The 19,702-nt window shown below is 36.4% G+C and overlaps 1 protein-coding gene across 1 annotated transcript in view; it reads left to right on the forward strand.

The window, feature by feature from the left end:
- The window catches only part of LOC119834370 (titin-like), a 49,489-nt gene that overhangs the window by 25,604 nt on the left and 4,183 nt on the right, over positions 1–19,702 (forward strand). Inside the window, exons 9-13 of the mRNA XM_038358713.1 lie at positions 12,304–12,528; positions 13,642–15,951; positions 16,590–16,778; positions 17,124–17,503; positions 19,398–19,586. Coding sequence (XP_038214641.1) covers positions 12,304–12,528; positions 13,642–15,951; positions 16,590–16,778; positions 17,124–17,503; positions 19,398–19,586 — 3,293 coding nt within the window. The remainder of the gene's footprint in view (positions 1–12,303; positions 12,529–13,641; positions 15,952–16,589; positions 16,779–17,123; positions 17,504–19,397; positions 19,587–19,702) is intronic.

The following is a 19,702-nucleotide window of genomic DNA, read 5'->3' on the forward strand; positions in this document are numbered from 1 at the left end:
AATCGGTTCGCGGGAAGTGGGAGAAAAACGGGTGTGAGTTACATACATACAAACATACAAGTGAAGCTAATAAATATAATAATATAAAATAAAAGCGTGTTAAAAATGGGGAAACTTTCGTATGTTTGTAACGTTTTCACGCAAAAACCACTGGACCGATTTGAATAATTCTTTCGCAATTGGAAAGCTGCAACTTTACTGAGTGACCTAGGGTATATATGTACCACGAGCAAAGCCGAGGTGAACATCTAGTCGTATTATAGTTTAGCAAGTGCATATGTTAGATCGAGTTGTAAAGGCCGAGTACTATACCGAGTTATAGCGACTGAACTTCGCAGGATATTAGTGAACCTGAAAACACTGTGTTTTATTTGACTTGAGTTCATTTGGCTTAGCACGCGCTTATCTCAGCAACTTCTTCACTGATTTGGATGAAAGTTTGCGAAGAGATAGTTGGAGAAAGGACATGTGATAATTTTGTTTCGGAAATTTCACGAGAACGGAAACTATGTGAGCAAATCTCCGAGATTTTTTTGTTTGTTTGCCTTCTCCCTTGACTACTAGGGTCTTTATGACTCATATGTAACTCTCTCGATTTTATATACTCTCTTATATACAACATACGTAAGGATTTATATCTTTTGTATGTTTGCATTGCGCGAAAGATTCTCACGATTCAATAGATTTGAGTTTACACAACGGACTGGTCGAGTATACACACGGTTTACAAACGTGTACACGACCGTGCCTTCCGTTATTACAACTCGTAAAATAACATATAAAATCCATTTATAAGTTATCATAATATGAGTAGGACGTTTGTGTCATTTGGTAAAACTTTGAAATATAGTTTAGTCTTTTCGTTAGGAAGACCAACCAAAATAAACAATAGTTAAAAAAAACTAAAAAACACGCTTTAACAAAAATCATATTTTGCAAATTAAAAAATGGAATAATTTTATCAAATTAGTGTATTGTCATCGATCCTCAATAAATCTACAAAGTTTGAACGAAATCTGGCCGTTTAAAGTGGGTCAAAATCGCGCCCAAAGAAGTCGGTTACAAACAAACATACAAACAAACATACAAACAAACATACAGGTGAAGCTAATAAAAAGCGTGTAAAAAGGGGTCAAGTCTAAGTCGACCTCGCGACACTAAGCTAAAGGACTACTGCAAAAAAATTGCTCACCCATCCAATTTATGACCGTGCCAACCGTTGCTTTACTTTCATATTTTATTGTTTTTTTTATATTTGAAGGCGGTTTTTAATAATCATTTATAGTTCGTATCTATGCCACTGGTAAGTGACTTAACATTTAAATCTGTAAATACTGTTGTACCAGTGACCTATTTGTTGGAAGCCATAGTGATTATTGATTCGTATTTTTTTTATATTAATTTAATTTATACACTATTGTAGGCGTAAGGCTTAAGGCTTTATAAATATGAGTCGAGTTCGTTTTCGGAGATTCGAATTTAGAACACCTTAGAGAGATTATGTTTCATGGTTGAGGCAATTAATAAAGAAAAGGTCGAGTGTTCCTAGTTACAGAGAAATGTACAATAGAACATTATTGACTCAAACATTATTTTAGAAATGCGTTTATTCGTTGAGAAGATCGTGTGGCTGTTTGATCGTATATTTCAGATCCCCTAGTCGTCCTTTTGAGTCATCTACATATACTATATCCCACGTTTATTATATGGATACATATTATGCGACTTCTATTTAAAAAGAAATATCTATAAATTACAGATTTTCGATAATTCACATAGATATATATTGAACGGTTGTGAGAACTTAATTACGTAGGTAACAAGGACAAAAGTCGATTATCATAACATGTGAATTCCAGAGGTTATCCGCATTGGCGCACCTTTTAGTGCGTTTGCGGCTAAATAACAACAGTTATCAGTTAATTTTCACCGAAAGCAGCAATCGAAACGTAATGAATAGCGAGAGCTAAATCGCGAATAATTAATGATAACAGCCTGTCGTCTGATAACGGAACATTCAACCAACCGGCGGCCAGTAGCTCTGCAGGCGTCCACGCGCGCGGACGTCTGTGAAGCGAGCGAATTTATTTATCAACAAAACGCGAACAAAAAAAAACGAACAAACTCGAAATCACGCTCGAATAATTTAAGCCTTAGTGCAAACGAAACGTCAAAATTCCCGCGCAAAAGTGACGCGTCGGTGCAAGGTCGTCGTGTACATTGTCACCACAGAATGCATAAAACTGTGTGCATAAATTTGTTTGATTTTTATGTGATAATGCCCGTTTACATGATTGATTACTTCCAGTAGTGTTCCAGTCGTGTTATTCATAATATAGTCGTTAACAGCTCGCGATATAAATATTTCAACTTAACGATATGAATATTAATTAACGCTCATTTATCGAAGATCAATCGTCATTTAAATTAACGAACTTTGTACTTAAATAGTATCCGCGATGTCAACATAGCTAATTAAAAGCGAAACGGAAATACGAGTTTGTTATCTCCGCGAGAGTCTATTCCATTCCATATTTATATCCATTACAATTCCGCAAATACTATACTTGAATTTGACACTAAGATCTATACACAAAATTCGCGAATTCTTCATAGTTTGTTCATTCGGAACAAAACGTTATCGCGCCGCATGTATAATTTGATGGCGTATTAGTTGAAATATTTATAACTGATAGCGGTTTTAACTATTTTTATTAAACTTATCAGAAATTAAAATAGATTGAAAACATGAAGTCAAATTTGTATACGTAGTTTGCTTATATATTTCGATATTTTTTTAATAATTAGTGATTATGCATAATTATTAGGTACAATTAGTAATTTATGACGCGACAATGATGAGTTCAATTCACTGGTACGCTGCAAACGATCCTGGATGTATGGAACGTCCTTGCATCTGGCCATGACTCCGTGTTCCAAATTTGAAATAATTCGAAAACAATTGAATTTGGTTGTGTCAGTCCAGAAGTTAGTGTTATAGCGTGCAGACGTGTGAGGAATAAAGCGTATATATTATGCACGCCGTGCCATAGACAACTTTAAAGTTCTTAAATGTGATAAATCTTGTGAATATGTGTCAGTGAGTACAAGTGATATGGGATTTTTCGTGATAAGGAATGTGTGTCAAATGTGTCAGTGATTTTGGATGATAATGTCGCTACAAGAGGTGAGTGATTGCATCGGATTTAGCGTATCTGAAGGTAGATTGAGATCACGAGAATTGTGAGATGATATTTGCCTCGTTCTTTCATTGGGATTTTTATTTTGAGATTTTTGTTTGTTATTTTTAACACGAGTATTTGAAACGTTATATAGTACAATGTATGTTGTTTATCGCCTTATTTTATAATGAAATTCGAAATACAAATATATTATGTTGGGCATATTTGATGTTTATGTTACGAAACATAACCAAAACTTTTACATAATATTAGCGGTCCGCCCCGACTTCGCCCGTGGTATATACATATGCAACAGTGAAATAATTTTTGAAATCGGTTCATTAGTTTCCGAGATTAGCCCGTTCATACAAGCCTTTTATTATCATGCTTTAAGATACTAAATATCTCATGAAAGTAGTGCTTTTTCTGATTTAGAATAAGTGTAAATCATTTGTAATTATAAAAGTCTTTCAATACTCACACAATAAAAGTAATGCATAATTTGGTTAAAAAAACCCTCTTTCAAAGAATACCTTTATAATACGAAAGAAACAAATTAATTACGATAGTAACATTAATTGAAAATTTATTAAAACAAGAGTAAATGACTTTCTAAGTAAATAGGTTTTAATTAGACGTACTCCTAAAAACAATATTAATAAAATAATTAATTGATCTAGACTTTATATATAAAACATTCTTTACTTTTCTAATGATTCCTGTTTTATCCCAAGAGAGCATTTACTCGGGATAAAAAGTATCCTATCACCCAAATTACCTCATACCCTGTCTGTATACGAAATTTCTTTAAAATACGTTCAGTAGTTTCAGCTTGTTTGACGGATATAAATCCAAACAAACAAACTTTTACATTTATAATATTAATGTGAGGTGTGTTTATAAGTATGGAGTAAGTCGTTAAAAAGAGGGAAGACCACCTCTCGAATCACTGAAACCTCTTTTATGAAAGCCCCTTGCTAAATCGATGCTTTGTTATGCGATTTTAATCCTTATTACATAACTATATGGTACTTCCTACATATCCTACTTCCTATCCTACTAATATTATAAATGCGAAAGTTTGAAAGGATGTGTGTGTGTTTATTGCTCTTTCATGCAAAAACTACTGAACCGATTGCAATGAAATTTGGTACGTAGACAGCTGGACAACTGGAATAACATATACTTAGGCAACTTTTTATCCCGATATTCCTACGGGATACGGACTTACGTGGTGCGACCGCGGGGCGCAGCTAGTATTCGATAAATTGAGTTTATTAGTCTGCAACAAACATAATTACTTCAAAGTCTATTGATATTATTTAAATAACAAAAATATTACATGACGTTTCATTGATGAGTATATTTAGTCAGTCCTTAGAAACAGAGAGATAGTTGAACTGATGTGCTATTGTTGGGTTTCCAAATAAATAAACAAATATAATACTAATGTAAACTATGGTGATAGTTTATAGATTGTTAGGATATCCCAGACATGCCTTTTCCTTAATGTGACGTCATGGTGAATGCTTAGCATTGTCTATGTTTAATAATTTTGAAGATATCTTTGTGAGACCGGAAATACAAATTTGAATTTGATAATAGGTAATCCAGCCGGGATCGCGACAAGTCACATAAGTTAAAAAGCAACTGCAAAGAAAAATACTGTTCACCCATCCAATTTATGACCGTGCCTATCGTTGCTTAACCTAAATTTTTTAATGTAGCGGCAATAGAAATACTAAATAATCTCTGAATATCTCAATGGTCTAAATATCATCGTTCATGGGATGCGGCCTGGTGACAGACGGCCTGCGAAGTCTCGATAGTTGGATCACGTTAGGTGCTCTGTGTACGGAAGCTTAAATGGGCCTAATAAACTATGGTATGTGGCTAATACAGTTTCACCAGTACACGATGTAATTAGTACCAGTATTTACTGTTACAAAACCGAAAACAAACATTAATTCGGTTAGAACCTTCCGCGATGGGAGCGTGTGAGCGTGTTAATTTGTGTGAACACAAAATTTCACACAATTAACCGAACGCCGAGTTTCCAAGGACTTTCCTCCTAATCGATGTAGAAGTTGGAGCGCTGCAGGCAGCTCCGATGTTTGTTTTCGTTGTGTATAACGGCTGTTTAAGTACATATGACTATCTCTTTTTTTTCACAAAAAAGAACTATTTTTTTATGTCATAGCGGGCTGCTGAGCTGGTGGTTCGTCTGATGGTAAACAATCACCACCGTCCATGAACATTCGCAGAGGCTCAGACCTCTGTGAATGCGCTGCCCGCTTTTAAGGGATAAGAGATCACGAAAGGATTGATGACTGGAAAGAAGGAATGGACTGGGTAGGGCTAGGAGAAGGAAATAGTCCTCCGGTATAACTATACCGTCCTCCTCTAATTGTTAGTTACCAATTTAATAGAATTCGGGAGGCGTCAGGTTTCAAAAAAGGAAAGAATCGTCAAAATCGATTCTTTCCTTATCGAAATAGTTCTGTGGTAAGGAACACACATATGACGCTGGGAATTGAGAACCTCCTCCTTTCTTGAAGTCGGTTGCAAGTGTATTTGTCCATAAATATAAGCTGTCAAATCGCGGGATAGGTAGGAAAAAACCAACAGCCATGTTTTACTAATAACCCCATATGACTGTCTTTTTAACTAAAACAAAGTTTTGCTCACAGGTAACTTCTCTAACAGTTCTTTTGTTATAATCTCTGACTCATATTTTTACATAGAATGGTTTTGAGTGACTTAATTCAGAAGCGATTATATGAAGTTATCGTAAGAATTGTAGGTCAAAGAGGTCAGTTTCTGTGCGTGTTTAAATCACAAAAAGTAGATTTCAGTAGGTATATGTATTTATATTATGCTAATTTTGAATGCATACTTTGTGAATGTAGATAGCAGTTTGAGCATTCATTTTAGCTATAAAAAAGCTAAAAATAATAAGCACAATAATAATTTTTGGGAACGTTTTTTTCTTTAAATATATATATTTTTTTATTTAAACCAATTTATGTGTATTTATTGAGGTTTGGTATATAGATTAATCTTAGCTTGCAGATGGTAAAACATTTCTAGAAAAAGGTCAAATTTCGAACGAGCTACCACTCCAGATTCTAAGATAGATAATAGTACCAAATGACAAAAAATTCGTATCAAACGCCAAACGCCAAACAATACAGTCGAATTGAGAACTTCAGTTTCTTGGAAATATATAACCAGTGATAGAGAACCTTGCACCATTTTTAGAATATATCTTCCTCTGCATGTTCCCAGCCGTAGCACATTACTTTGATTATAATGTTTAAAGTATATCAAAAACTTCTTTACTGCAAATATCTTAATGGTGAGGGCGCGGCGGAGCGGTGGAACACTCCTTCCGATCGATACAAGGGGAGTGGAAGCATGGACTCACACGATAATTGCGTTCCTACAGCATATCCATGGTAGACAAACTGCGTTCCCCTTTTTATCATTATCACTACATAGTATAAAGCAAAGTCGCTTCTCACGTCTGCTTAGATCTTTAAAACTACCACAGATTTTGATTGTTTTTTTTTAATATAAGTATAGTGTGAAGGATTGTGTAGAAGAAGGTTGATATGTAAAATAATATCTATTAAACCACTCCGGATTTAAACAGATGCGAAGCCGCTGGCGGTAAGCTAATATTAAATAAATGGCACATAGCTGACCAAATAGAGGTCGCCCTATCAAACCCCCTCTTTGCCTTAAATCTATTACTTACCATAAAAAATAAAACCATTAAATTACCTTGCTAGTTGAATAATTATTTGACATAGCATATTACGCATCTAGCTCCTAGTCTAGTAGTCCTGTTAATAAAAATGTTTCATTGAGAATTGTTTGTGTATACTCGTACATTCTAGAGTTGCACTAAATTGGAAGCCAATAAAGATCATTTGATCAATATTCATTGGTCTTGCTAGCTGTACTGTGGTTATTAACAAGTCTAGACATGGGTGTAACTTAGAAGCTAGAACTAGCAGAACTCTGGTTGCGTCTAAATGCGCGTCGTACATAAAACCTATATTAACATATTTTACAATGTAAACGATAAATTGTAAACATACAAAGAAAGAAATAATCTTAAGACGTAGATTTTCCGCAATAAAAATTTAATAACCACAGATAATATATTAATAATACAGTCGTATAACAACTAAATCTATCTGAATGTAGAAATTAATGAAAAATTGTTTACTGTATGCCATGTAGGATATATATATTAAAATTTAACCAAAAAATGTGATTATATACTAACAAACTAGCATACCCGGCCACGCTTTGCTGTGGCTGAGTAATAATTAAAAATATTAAGATTATAAATTATTGGGATAATTAATTGAAATAAACACTATCCTATGTTTTAAGATGGTCCAAATTACACATAAAATGCCAAATTTCATCAAAATCGGTTGAGTTGGTTGGGAAGAGTTCATTGGGAACATACATCATGAGACTGGATTTTTATATATTAAGATTAAGATATTTCAAAGAAACGAATGAGCAGAGGCCTTTTAATCAAAATTTCGTATTTGAATGAAATAAATAAAATCATAAAGACAACATAAAATCTTGACTACGTATTAATATCATAAAACCTATATAAATCTATATCCGATTGGATGTGCGAATGATAATTATGCAATGATTATAATAAAACAAGGTAATGCAACGCCTAACAATAGATCGATTCTATGATTTAAACCCACGTATTATATTGTACTAGCTGCGCCCCGCGGTTTCACCCGCGTAAGTCCGTATCCCGTAGGAATATCGGGATAAAAAGTGGCCTATATGTTAATCCAGTTGTCCAGCTGTCTACGTACCAAATTTCATTGCAATCGGTTCTGTAGTTTTTGCGTGAAAGATTAACAAACACACACACATCCTTACAAACTTTCGCATTTATAATATTAGTATGATATATAATATATTAGTAGGAGTGGGAGTGATGGTAGTGCATGTGTTTACAAGTAAAATTCAAATCCGCCGAGATCATTAAATACCTATAAAATATTGCACACGTTACGCGCAGCGACGATAAAAGTCGAGATGTTATATGTAATTACATTATTTTTAACTATGACAAGGTCAAACGTGCCATCTTCTGAATGGAAATATGCTTTCCCGTCAGATTTACTGTATGATCCACTTTCGGTGCGCTGACGCAAGTATCGATGTCTAAATTTAATGTTATATGCAATAAAATACGCATAAAATGTTTTTTTGTATAAAGAGGAAACTTTTGTATCTTTCGTATGTTTGTAACGTTTTCACGCAAAAACCACTTTACCGATTTAAAAAATTGCAGACCTTACGTCTCTCCAAATGGGTTGCCGACTTCAAATTGGAAAGGGATATGTAAGGGATTGATTAAAGGAATAAAGGAAAGGAATGTGAAGGGTAAGGAAAGGGAAATGGGCCTCCGGCTCCCCCCACTCACCGAACGAAACACAGCTGTATACAATTTCACGCCGGTCTTCTGTGGGGGTGTGGTACCTCCCCGGTGCGAGCTGGCCCAATTCGTGCCGAAGCGTGCTCGACTACCACAATAAATACGAAAAGGATTATAACACTGGACAAGTTAATCGAGTCGCAGTCCTTACTGTAACTGCACTTTCACTCCGGCGTCGCTTTATTATTTCGGCCCGCGAAAGTTGAAAGTCGAACATGTCCTTATATTATTTCATGCTGATCGACGATAAATCCTGTCTTAAGTTCACGGAGCGAAAAAAATTATTTCTAATAATTTATTACCTGATATAATAATTATCTTATTATATCTTTAAACGAGCAATTCTTGTATGTAGGGAGTTTCGGGGGCGATAAATCGATCTAGCTAGGAATATTTTTTTGGAAATGTCATAATCGTGTTTTATTCGTGTTTTATCGACTTAAACTTACTTTTTTAACAAATAGGAGGCGTTCGAGTAGTCCCAATTTATTATGACTCTTCCTGACATCTATTGGCGAATAATAATACTTAAATATAATTTCCAAAAAACACAATTTATAAAAAAAAAATCGGTCATCCAGGTACTATTTATAATACTCGACCTCGCGCACGTGAAAGCTGAATGATCTTTATTTGAAATCGTCTTAAAATAAATTTGAAATACTACCTTCCTTTACAATTTAAAAATAACTGTAATGTACGGAGGTATCGAACTCGTTTACCCTCATATCGTAAGCCAATATATTCACTAGACTATCTACAGTGTATCGTCAGCGATTATATTTAAAGCACGATCCCGCCTTCTGGTTTATTTCTCCCAACTGTAGTCGATTACATTTAGATCGATTTAATCTCAATGAAATAACTCGGGTTAAAAGCTCTGTGCAATCCATGATAGAGCAGAATCGTAATCATGCATCTTGATTACGACCACCATCGTAGAATGATTGACCCATAAACTGTGAGTCTTTCTCCGCACATTTTAAAAATCTCTTCAGGGTCATTCGTCTTGAAACATGATCATTACATTTCTATTACAATATGATTACATTTATTTCTATAGCACCTTTTGCCCTGTTTTTTACTAAATATGAATAGTGTCTCCTTGTCCACCAAGTTGTTTGGAAGAGATTGCTACTGTAGCGATAAGACCGGCTGTTGTGCTTTTGTAGAGTTTATTTATAGAATTTATTTCGGTATGACTTGGTGCACAATAAAGTATTTTGGTTTGATTTGATTTGATAATTGTATTTTTTTGGGTGGTTTGTTATCGGGAATAATGGAATGGACTGGTTGCAAAACGGTTCAACATAAATGTGTTTTAGAATATATTTATATATAATAAGAGATTATTTAATCGTTTTGAAAACGTGGCATTGCGTAATATTTGGATTAACGTAGTTATATGTCATTCATAGCCATAACCTATTTGCATACCAAATTTAACAAAATCCGTTCAGTTGTGCTTCCATAAATAGGGAATAAACTTTTCAAATCTGTTCAATGTCTAGACTTGTAGCATTAAAATAAAACTTATCTTCACACGTGAAGGAAATATAATATCAATCTTATCGTCCAAAGTCCATAGTCTGGTACAGAATTAAAATAAGTTCTTTTTCGAATTAAAATACAGTGAAGTGTAAGTCTGACTTTCATTGCATTAGCGTTAGAAACATTTTAAATACCCACAAAATCAATATCTTATTTTGTTTTACAACATCCTACTATGCTACTTCGTACTAATGGATGTGTGTGTGTTTGTTGCTCTTTCACGCAAAAACTACTGAACCGATTGCAATGAAATTTCGGACGTAGACAGCTGGACAACTGGAATAACATATAGGCAACTTTTTATCCCGATATTCCTACGGGATACGGACTTACGCGGGTGAAACCGCGGGGCGCAGCTAGTAGAATATAAAGAAATTTAAATGGGTTAGTTTTTATGTTTCGGATTATACGGTATAATTGTAGAATGTTGTTATTGTAATTAATAGCATACATATGTTATGTAATGCATTTAATTAACGATATATTTATAATAAATATTGCGAAACATGTATAACAGATTACCCATACGGTTGGAGCACAGGAAGCCACAAGCATGAAAATTAAAACTGTTGTTGTAGTGTTAATGAGGAAGGAAAAACGTGTTATACATTAGGAAGATAAACAACATTGATATAAGTTGTAAGCCCTTGGGCCTTGGGCTTGGCTTTCAAGGCTCCGATAAAACTTCAAAATGATCCACTGACCTAAATTCACTATCAATCTTACACAATTAAACATAGACTAGATAGGGACTTGTTATATTTAATTTGATTGAGCTGGAGCGATTTTCCTATTTCCACGTTTTTCCTAAAATAATGAAATATACGAAACAAGATCTAAATATATATATAAGTATATGAAAACACCTAACTCACCGTTAAAACTACTTCAAAAACGGGAGTCAGGGTACTTATTTTAATGTTTGTTTACTATTTCGCGACAGTAAAAAGTTTTTATTATAATTATTATGTATTTCATGAATGTTTACTAATTCCGTTATTTTCCGGGAAACATTTCACAAATAAACTACTTAAATAGCAAATGGTTTCACAAACGCAATTTTTATAAAGGCGGTTATAATCCTGCATGTTTAGAACATAGTATTATAGAAAACTAATTATGTAAACGGCGATCAAAGCATTTAATTAATGGGATGTCACAATATTAACATCATATAACCTTCGCATTACATTGATCAAAGCCGTATAAAAGGTATCATAATATTTGCTATGTTAAACCTTGTCATTACTAATAAACTAAAAATAAGAAACTAAGAAACGATGTATTGGTATATTATATTAATTTTAAGTAATGATATATGCATATATGTACATTTTAATTTTAAGAAATGACTTACAATTGAAACATTAGATGCGCAGTGATGTCTGTAAGAAATTTGCCTCAATCTTTTCCCAAAAACATCCGAGAGCGTGAGAAAATGGCGCGCACTGAGGAGTATTATTAGTTCCGCTGTAATTTAATGTTACGTCAAATGCTTTTATAATAATTGTAACCAATGGAAAGTATGTCAATCACGCTTTGTTATAGCCAGCTACACTTTCTACCAAATTGCTTGATTTACGAATTACATTTCGTTGGATGTAAACAATTCACAGTCGAATGGTCACAACGTTGTGTGATCTGTAAAAATCTTTCTCATTTTATAAATACGTAACTATTTATCGTCTCGCATTTCATAGAAGCCCCGTTGGATAAAAACATTTTTTTTATGTTATATCCTAAATTCATTTAGCAATATGAAGTGTAAGATTACATTAGATTTATCAAAATTAAAAAAAAAATCACCACATTTTTATTTTAAATAGATACATTTTAGGAAGAATCCTCGTTCTGTGTTCCGAATTCGTTTACTCTGTAGATTCTTAAGGCGAAATTTTGATTCGTTACAATTTCCCTTTTTGTATATTGCTTTCATATTGGATTCAAAACATTTATGCTCATTTTCATATTTACTAGATTAGATACATATACTCGTTTACAGAAATCAAACTAGAAGCGTGCGTTTCTCCTGTATTTCTCTTATTATCCTTTAATAAATGTATGGTATCCCACCAGGCATGTCTAGAACAAGAGGCGCGCGTGGCCGAGCTGCGTTCGCTGGCGGCGCGCGTGGCGGCGGAGACGGGCTCGCGCGCGCTGCAAGCGGACGCGGACGCGCTCGCGCGCCGCCTGCAGCTGGTGGCCGGCGCGGTGCAGGCGCTCGCGGACCTCGGCGAGGCGCGCCAGCTCGCGCGCGCCAAGGCGCAGCACGCGAGGGACATGTTCTGCGATATGAGACAGGTGCGTGCCGCCATGTTGCTTTACGGACGTGTTCTTTAGTCTGTGTCCGCTTGAGACTTTGGCGGGTTTTGTATGTCGTTTAACTGATTTTTTCCCCAGCACTGATCTGTTTGAAATTTGATTGGAGAAATATGATAGTAATAAATAGGGACGATGTCACTGAGGCATGATTATGTTATATTTAATTTGATTTTGCAAAAGTTAGATTTGATCAAAATGATTTTACTAAATAAGTCGCCCACCTATATCGCATACCATGTATGATTACATTTTTTGTTAACAATTACTTGATAATTACTGAAGTTAGATGTATAATAAAATAATAAAAAAATAATAAAAATCATCTTTATTTATAATCTTAATATGAGTCTACAACTGACTTGTTCCCATTGATTGGGCATAGATCACAATAAAATTTAAAAATGATTATCACCTTATATTATTAATCTGTAGATACATTTAATTTCAACCTGTATTAGATCATTTAAAAGTAATAAACACTGTAATTAACGTTGAAAACGGTAGATATTTGCTTTCTGATGTCTTTTTAATTTCGACAGTTAATTTGCGAACCAAGCAACTAGGTTAACAAACAATTTTCTACTTAATATTGTTGCCTATTTTACCAGCATAATTAGCGAAAATATTGTGCACAAAGCTTTCATTATATTTATATCAAAACTAGGCCGCCACCGGAAGTAAATTTAAACAATTCGTGCGACTAATGACAATATTACGGTCCCGTTGGCCGTCTCCAATAAGTCACGTAGATCGCTAATTTGGTCACTCGACGTGACCGTACAATGATCCCGTATTAGGCAAGTGATGCATTAAGGGCTATAACATCCTCGACACTTTAGTGTGTGAATGGAGCTATCTTATCTGTGGCGCATTATCATATCGATAATTATTCGTACAATGTTAATGTCCCGGTCGTTTCGGTATGACATTGATATAAATCCTCTGTAAGTCTTGTTTATTAAACGTGTGTGTGTAAGATTAGTTATCGCGAATTAAACCTCTTTGTTTCGTCCTGTGACTCATTGACCTAGACATTTCACGAGCTTTATTACCGCTAGCGATACATTCAAATGCAATTTACTCATTTTCCAGGATCTGACACCCGTTCACGAAGATGGCGAGATCGTTGAAGACAAACTGATAGCTTTACGCGATAATCTTATAGCGCTAGGAAAGAGTGAAGCTGATATCGCCCCGGCGAAAGCGGAGCTGCCAGATATCGATCGAGATGTTTCCGATGAACATTCTATAGTCAGAATACTCGAGCTATGGCAAGAGATGTTCAGGGACACCTTCCTGCACTACCACAGACTGTCCACGGCGTTAGTAAGATCTGGAGACGCTGCTACAGCACTCAGGTTGTGGAACGAATACCTACTAGATCTACAATCATTCCTCTCAAGTTCTGTTCCAGCTGATTATGAAAACTTAACGGAACATCGCAGACTGTGCCGTGTTCACAGGAACTTATTAGCGTCACAAAGATCAGTACTGATCAATGAAAATAGAGAAACTAACAACAGGGAGTTGGCTGATAAATTCGACATTCTGACCAATCTTCACAATGAAACGCTCGCGAAAATCGTAGAAAGACACGATGAAGTAAGCACCAGAATAGCCGCTTGGGATGATTACAGAGAAATATATACGGAACTACTTCGTTGGCTCAAAGAACTCGAAAGAGAAAAGGAAAAGTTACAACTCAGATACGTTCACATTAAGCGAATAAATAAAACGTTATCGCAGATACAGAATCTCTCGGACAAATTACCCGAAGGACGGAAATATACAGAGAAATTATTCGGCAATCTCAAGAAAGTGCTAGTTTTCACCGATGACACGTATGGTGCATCAGTGAGAATGGAATATGCGGGTATTGTGAAAAGGGTCGATAACTTGCAAGCTAGTCTCGACACGTGGCGCGACTTCCTTACAAGAATACTCGGTCTTATTGGTGAATATGAAACACTAACTGGTGATCTACAGAAATTGTATTCAAAAACACAAAATGAAATTATGTCGTATTCGGACGAAGAACGCCTCTCTAGGCCGCAACTTAAGAAGGCGATCGACAAATTCGCAGACTTGAGAACTAAGGTTGACAAGACTGAAACACAAATTGAAGCTCTTAGTGTCATCCAAGAACAGCTCAAAGAATGTCTTAGTCCTCAAGACATCAGAATAGTGAACCAAAAGGTCTGGCAACTGCGACAACAGCGGGCAGACTTGGAACATCAACTGTCTATTATCATTCATAGGTTACAAGAAAGAGTTGAAATCTACACCATTTTCGACTCCAGGCTTTCACGGTTCTCAGAGTGGTTAAAATCTATTGAAACAAGATTAGAAAATACGTCTAGCAGTGAAGTAGGCGCCTTAGATCCGCATGACTTAATACGAAGAATAAATTCTGACATTCAAGCTGAAACCGCCTTAAAAGAACGCGAATTTGAGTGGCTCACAGAAACGGGAGCCACTCTTATCGATTTGTCCAAAAAAGACGAGAAATCTTACAGTAAAAGTATATCCAAACAACTGAAGGATGTGCAAGAACGCTGGCATACTTTACAAGAATCAAGAAGATTAAGGATATCCAAGATCACTGAGCTATTAGAGACGATATCGCAATTAGAAGAGCGATTAACAGAAATAAGAACTAAATTACACACGATTGAATCGAAGTTAACAACTTCAGTTGTGTTGGAACAATTGACAACTAAAGCCGTCGATTCCAAATTCCAGAGCCGCGACGAAATTCACAAGGATATTGAAAACGAGAGCGAAGAGGTCGGCAACGCGCTTAACCTTTGCGAACTCGTATTAAACGATCCAGACGTACTCAAAGGCAACTTCGATTTGCGCAACCTGCGCACCGGCGTGGACATCGTCGACAAGAAGTGGAAGAACATTTGCGAACTGTCCGAACAGCGCAAGACCGCCTTGAAGGAAATCCGCAAATCGGCCGAGCTCGCGACCTCGCTGCTGCCGAAAGTCGAAAAGAAGCTGGACGCGATCGAGAAGCGCGTGGAGAAGGTGGAAGCGCGCAAAGAGCGCGGCGAGAGCGAGGACGAGACCGTCTCGCAAGCGATCGGCCAGGACCTGGACGGGATGGAGGGCGACGTGAAGAGGCTGGAAGACGCGTACGGCAGAGTGGCGGCGGCGCGCGGCGTGGAGCTGCGCGGCGCCGGCGCGGAGGGCGCGGGGCGGCTGCGCGCGGCCGGCCGGCGCTGGCGGCGCCTGCGCGCGCGCCTGGCGGCCGCGGGCGCCGACGCGCGGCGCCGCTTCGTGGCGGCGCACGGCGCGGCCGTCGTGGCGCTGGCCGAGGCCGACGTGCGGCTCACGCGCGCGCTGCACCTGCCGCCCGCGCCCGCCGACCGCCCCGCGCAGCTCGCCGAGCTCGAGGTGAGGCGCCCATTCACACTTTTTCCATAAGTGTACCAAAGTATATAAGAATTGAGAAAAGATGTTTAAATGCGTTTTATAATGCTGTTAATAGTATAGATTTATACCCTTGTCAAACCTTCGAACGCCTACACTACCTTTTTGCACCGTACGAAGTTTCATTAAATGTTTACAGATTGAAAAACGATCTAAAATACCAAATTTTACAAATTATCCAATTGTAATCATTAAAAGGAAATACGTAGTATTCGTGCCACATACATACCTTTGATAGTAAATGTTGAAATACTTTATAATAAGTACATGAACAATCTCGATAACCTCTGCTGCCAATGACTGATTATTTCGTTCGTTGCAAATTTCAATCGAGTCCAGAGAATTGTTCTTTGTTTATATACAATTATAAATTATAAATCTGTGTTTACAATATTGAATGAAATTGGACTTAAGTACGTAAATTCTCTGTTAATTCCTTTAGTAATTTTTATAATATTAAAAAACTCTTGTTCCCGTTGCAGATTTGCAAGTATTCTACCACATTTAAGTCATAATCCACCAAACTTACCACGTGTACGCCTATTTTCTTCCGTACATTAAAATTCTCTTTTGTCATTAATGTGTACTAATAATCATTTCAGGGAGTCGAACAAGACCTCCGCGAATGCGAAGCCTTAGTGAATGACGCTGACAGATTGTCGACGACAGTCCTCAGTATATCCGGCGTCGCCGATATGGTGGCGGAGTATAGGGCGCTGTACTCCGATGTGAGGATGCGACTCGATATTGCCAGGGCGGAGGTCGTTGGTGACGTGGATTCTGCCGTACAGGTACAATAAATTATTATTTATCCTTTTTGCCACTATAATGTTACTTGGGAGAACCCTTAGAGTCCTGAACGCATTGTTTCAGGAACCAGGGGCTTCTCACAAGTGTCCATAATATCATGTATAATTAAAAATATTATAATTCTACAATATAATTTGAGGAACCAAAGGGTTGCAATAATAATTAGAATTCAAGTGAGACTTAGAAAAATATATACTTTGGTTGATTTTTGTCAAGCTATAAGCAAGTTGCGCCTTGCCAACTATACCGTTATTTTCCTATTAAAATACTGCTTAGTAAAAAAATTATCTAAGCACATGTTCTAATGAACAAATAACATTATTCAGGTCGACACACTGAAATGGGAAACGGACGCCGCGCTCCAAGTGGACACGCTGACGTCCAAAGAAACCTACCGAGCTGAACTAGCGTCAGCCGTCAAAGAGGCTTCTGAAAGCCTAGAGGCTCTCAGGACAGCTCTGTCACACGAACTCGGAGAAGGTGCATCCGGCGAACAGTTGGCCACGGCGGCCAAGGAGATAGCTAAAGCCGGCGCCAAACCTTCGCAAACCCTAGAACTGGCTAAACATCTATCGGAACTGCTCCTAACCGAATGCGACGCGACAGAGGACGAAGCGATGCTCAAGGAGGTCGAGTCCCTCTCGCTGCGATACGAAGATCTGCTGAACCAAGCCAAGAAGAGGGAACTGCAGATCAACAATTTGAGGTGAGTCCGGTGAAAATTATAAAGGATTATAAAGTAGCACTAGCACCGGTGGCGGGCTTCCGTGAACCCCTTTGGCACTTTGCAGACTTTCAGCACTTAACCATTAATAACAGTGGAGCTTTTTATCTTTGGCTTTGATGTGACGATTGCGTTTTTTTTTTTTCAATGTACATATTGTATTGTGGGCGACAGACACCTCCTGAATACAACCAGATGGCCGGATGTGACAAACGAAACTATAGAATTATTATGCATATTTATGTCAAAATTTTAAATTGAAAAATTGAATCAATTTTTTTTTTTTTATTTAGTGTAATTTTTTCTACGGTGATATTGAATAAAAGTGCTGAATTTTCAATGTTCTAAATGTCAGGGCTAATTTTCGAGTGTTGCCTTTAATAGCATGCGTGAAATAAAGTCGTTTTCTGGTCCTAGGTTGCCACACTCGGCGTCGTATGCGCTCACGTGCGAACAGTGAGTACCGCTTTCTAAATTATTAATACACCTTCACACATTGCAACACTGGACTGCACTGTTTTTATTATCTGTCACTATCTTAACAATTTTTTTTTTTCGATTAACGTAAACTTAATTAAAAATCAGGAAATATTTAAGGATTAATTTTATAGATTAATATATATTTAACAAAAATAACATTGACACATAAAAGCCAATTTAAAAAGCAGCTAGCAACATTAAAACACTGGCTAGTATGTGACAGATGGTAAGAGTTGACTCGTTCAATGCTTTCCAAGTTGTAGCTCGATGCATGTAGTTGTAGTTATTTGATGTAAGTAGTTTAGCACGATTTGTGTTTTTATTATACGCACCAATGTTGTATATTTTGTGAATAAAACTCATTTATTGATTATAAATGCTAAATACATTGATGTTATACTTTTGTATTATATATAATATTTGACTGTGCTTGTATAATTATATCCTTTATTTAGAAATTATTTATATATAGTATATGTAGCAATTGAAACTTTTGTTTTTATGATAATTATATTAAACTGTGTAATAAGATAATGTATTTGACTACATGCTTTTATAGAAATTAGTTATATTAATTATATTTTACAATACCAATAACGTATATAGAATATTGTTATATACTCTTCCTTATATTACATCTTCGGTCATAAAACAATATGTTATCAATCTTGCTTTGCCATCCATTCATGTATGTTTCATTAAAAAAAACACATTTTGATTTGATTTCTCAATTTAGTGTCAGCAGTAGCTTTATATGTTAAAATTGTGATATTATGTTATAATAATAAATGTTGTATATGTTTATTTTTTAATGTAATATCAGTTTATACCATCTTCTTAGTCTCGAAGGACCAATCTTTTAAATTGTCCTTCAACTTTTAAGAAAAGTGAAGGGTATATTAATATTAACATGAAAGATAAATTTTCGAATCAGAATGTTCTGACCTCCAACTTACAGACAGACACTACGGATAATAAAAACGATACATTTTTAAAATTCAGTCCAATGCTTCTTCAGATGACTTGAAAAAAAAAAAGTGAAAACGTACAAGATGCTATACAACTGCCTGCAACTGTATTTAAAAAAAAAAACACGTCTGCCAAGACGATTCATTAATATCAAATTGTCTGTAGTCTATAGGAGTACGTTTCTTTCCAAGATTACTGCGTGACAAAAATCATTACTAACTCCATACTTCATCAACTAACATTATACGTTTAGTTGTCTTCAAGAACTACGTTACAGCAACAAATGTTGTCCAAATGAATCCAATATCGGTTCTATCAAACTGCCCATAATATTATATATATGTATATGTAAATATTTTTGACATCATTACTAACCTCCCACCTAACATTATACGCTCAGTTGCCCACATGTGGTCGTACATTACAGCGAGTCCGGTCGCATCACGTGCCCGCTGTGCTCGGACCGCAACTGGAAGCAGCTGGATAACGACCTGTGGCGGCTGGAGCAGTGGCTGCAGTTCGCCGAGGCCACCGACGAGGCGCGCACCGACCCGCCCGAGCTGTACGACGCTCTCGAGGATATCATACAGGTGGGCGCTTTGTGCTGCTCGCGATTGTAAGGGTATATTAATTCTGATTGACGTTTTAACGTTGAATTGAAGTTTTATAATTATCTTTAATATTTTGGATTTGCGTTTTGATAGTATTGAATGGTAGACGTTGTGCTGTGTA

The sequence above is a fragment of the Zerene cesonia genome, chromosome 19, assembly GCF_012273895.1.
Source record: "Zerene cesonia ecotype Mississippi chromosome 19, Zerene_cesonia_1.1, whole genome shotgun sequence".
Taxonomy (NCBI): Eukaryota; Metazoa; Arthropoda; class Insecta; order Lepidoptera; family Pieridae; genus Zerene; species Zerene cesonia.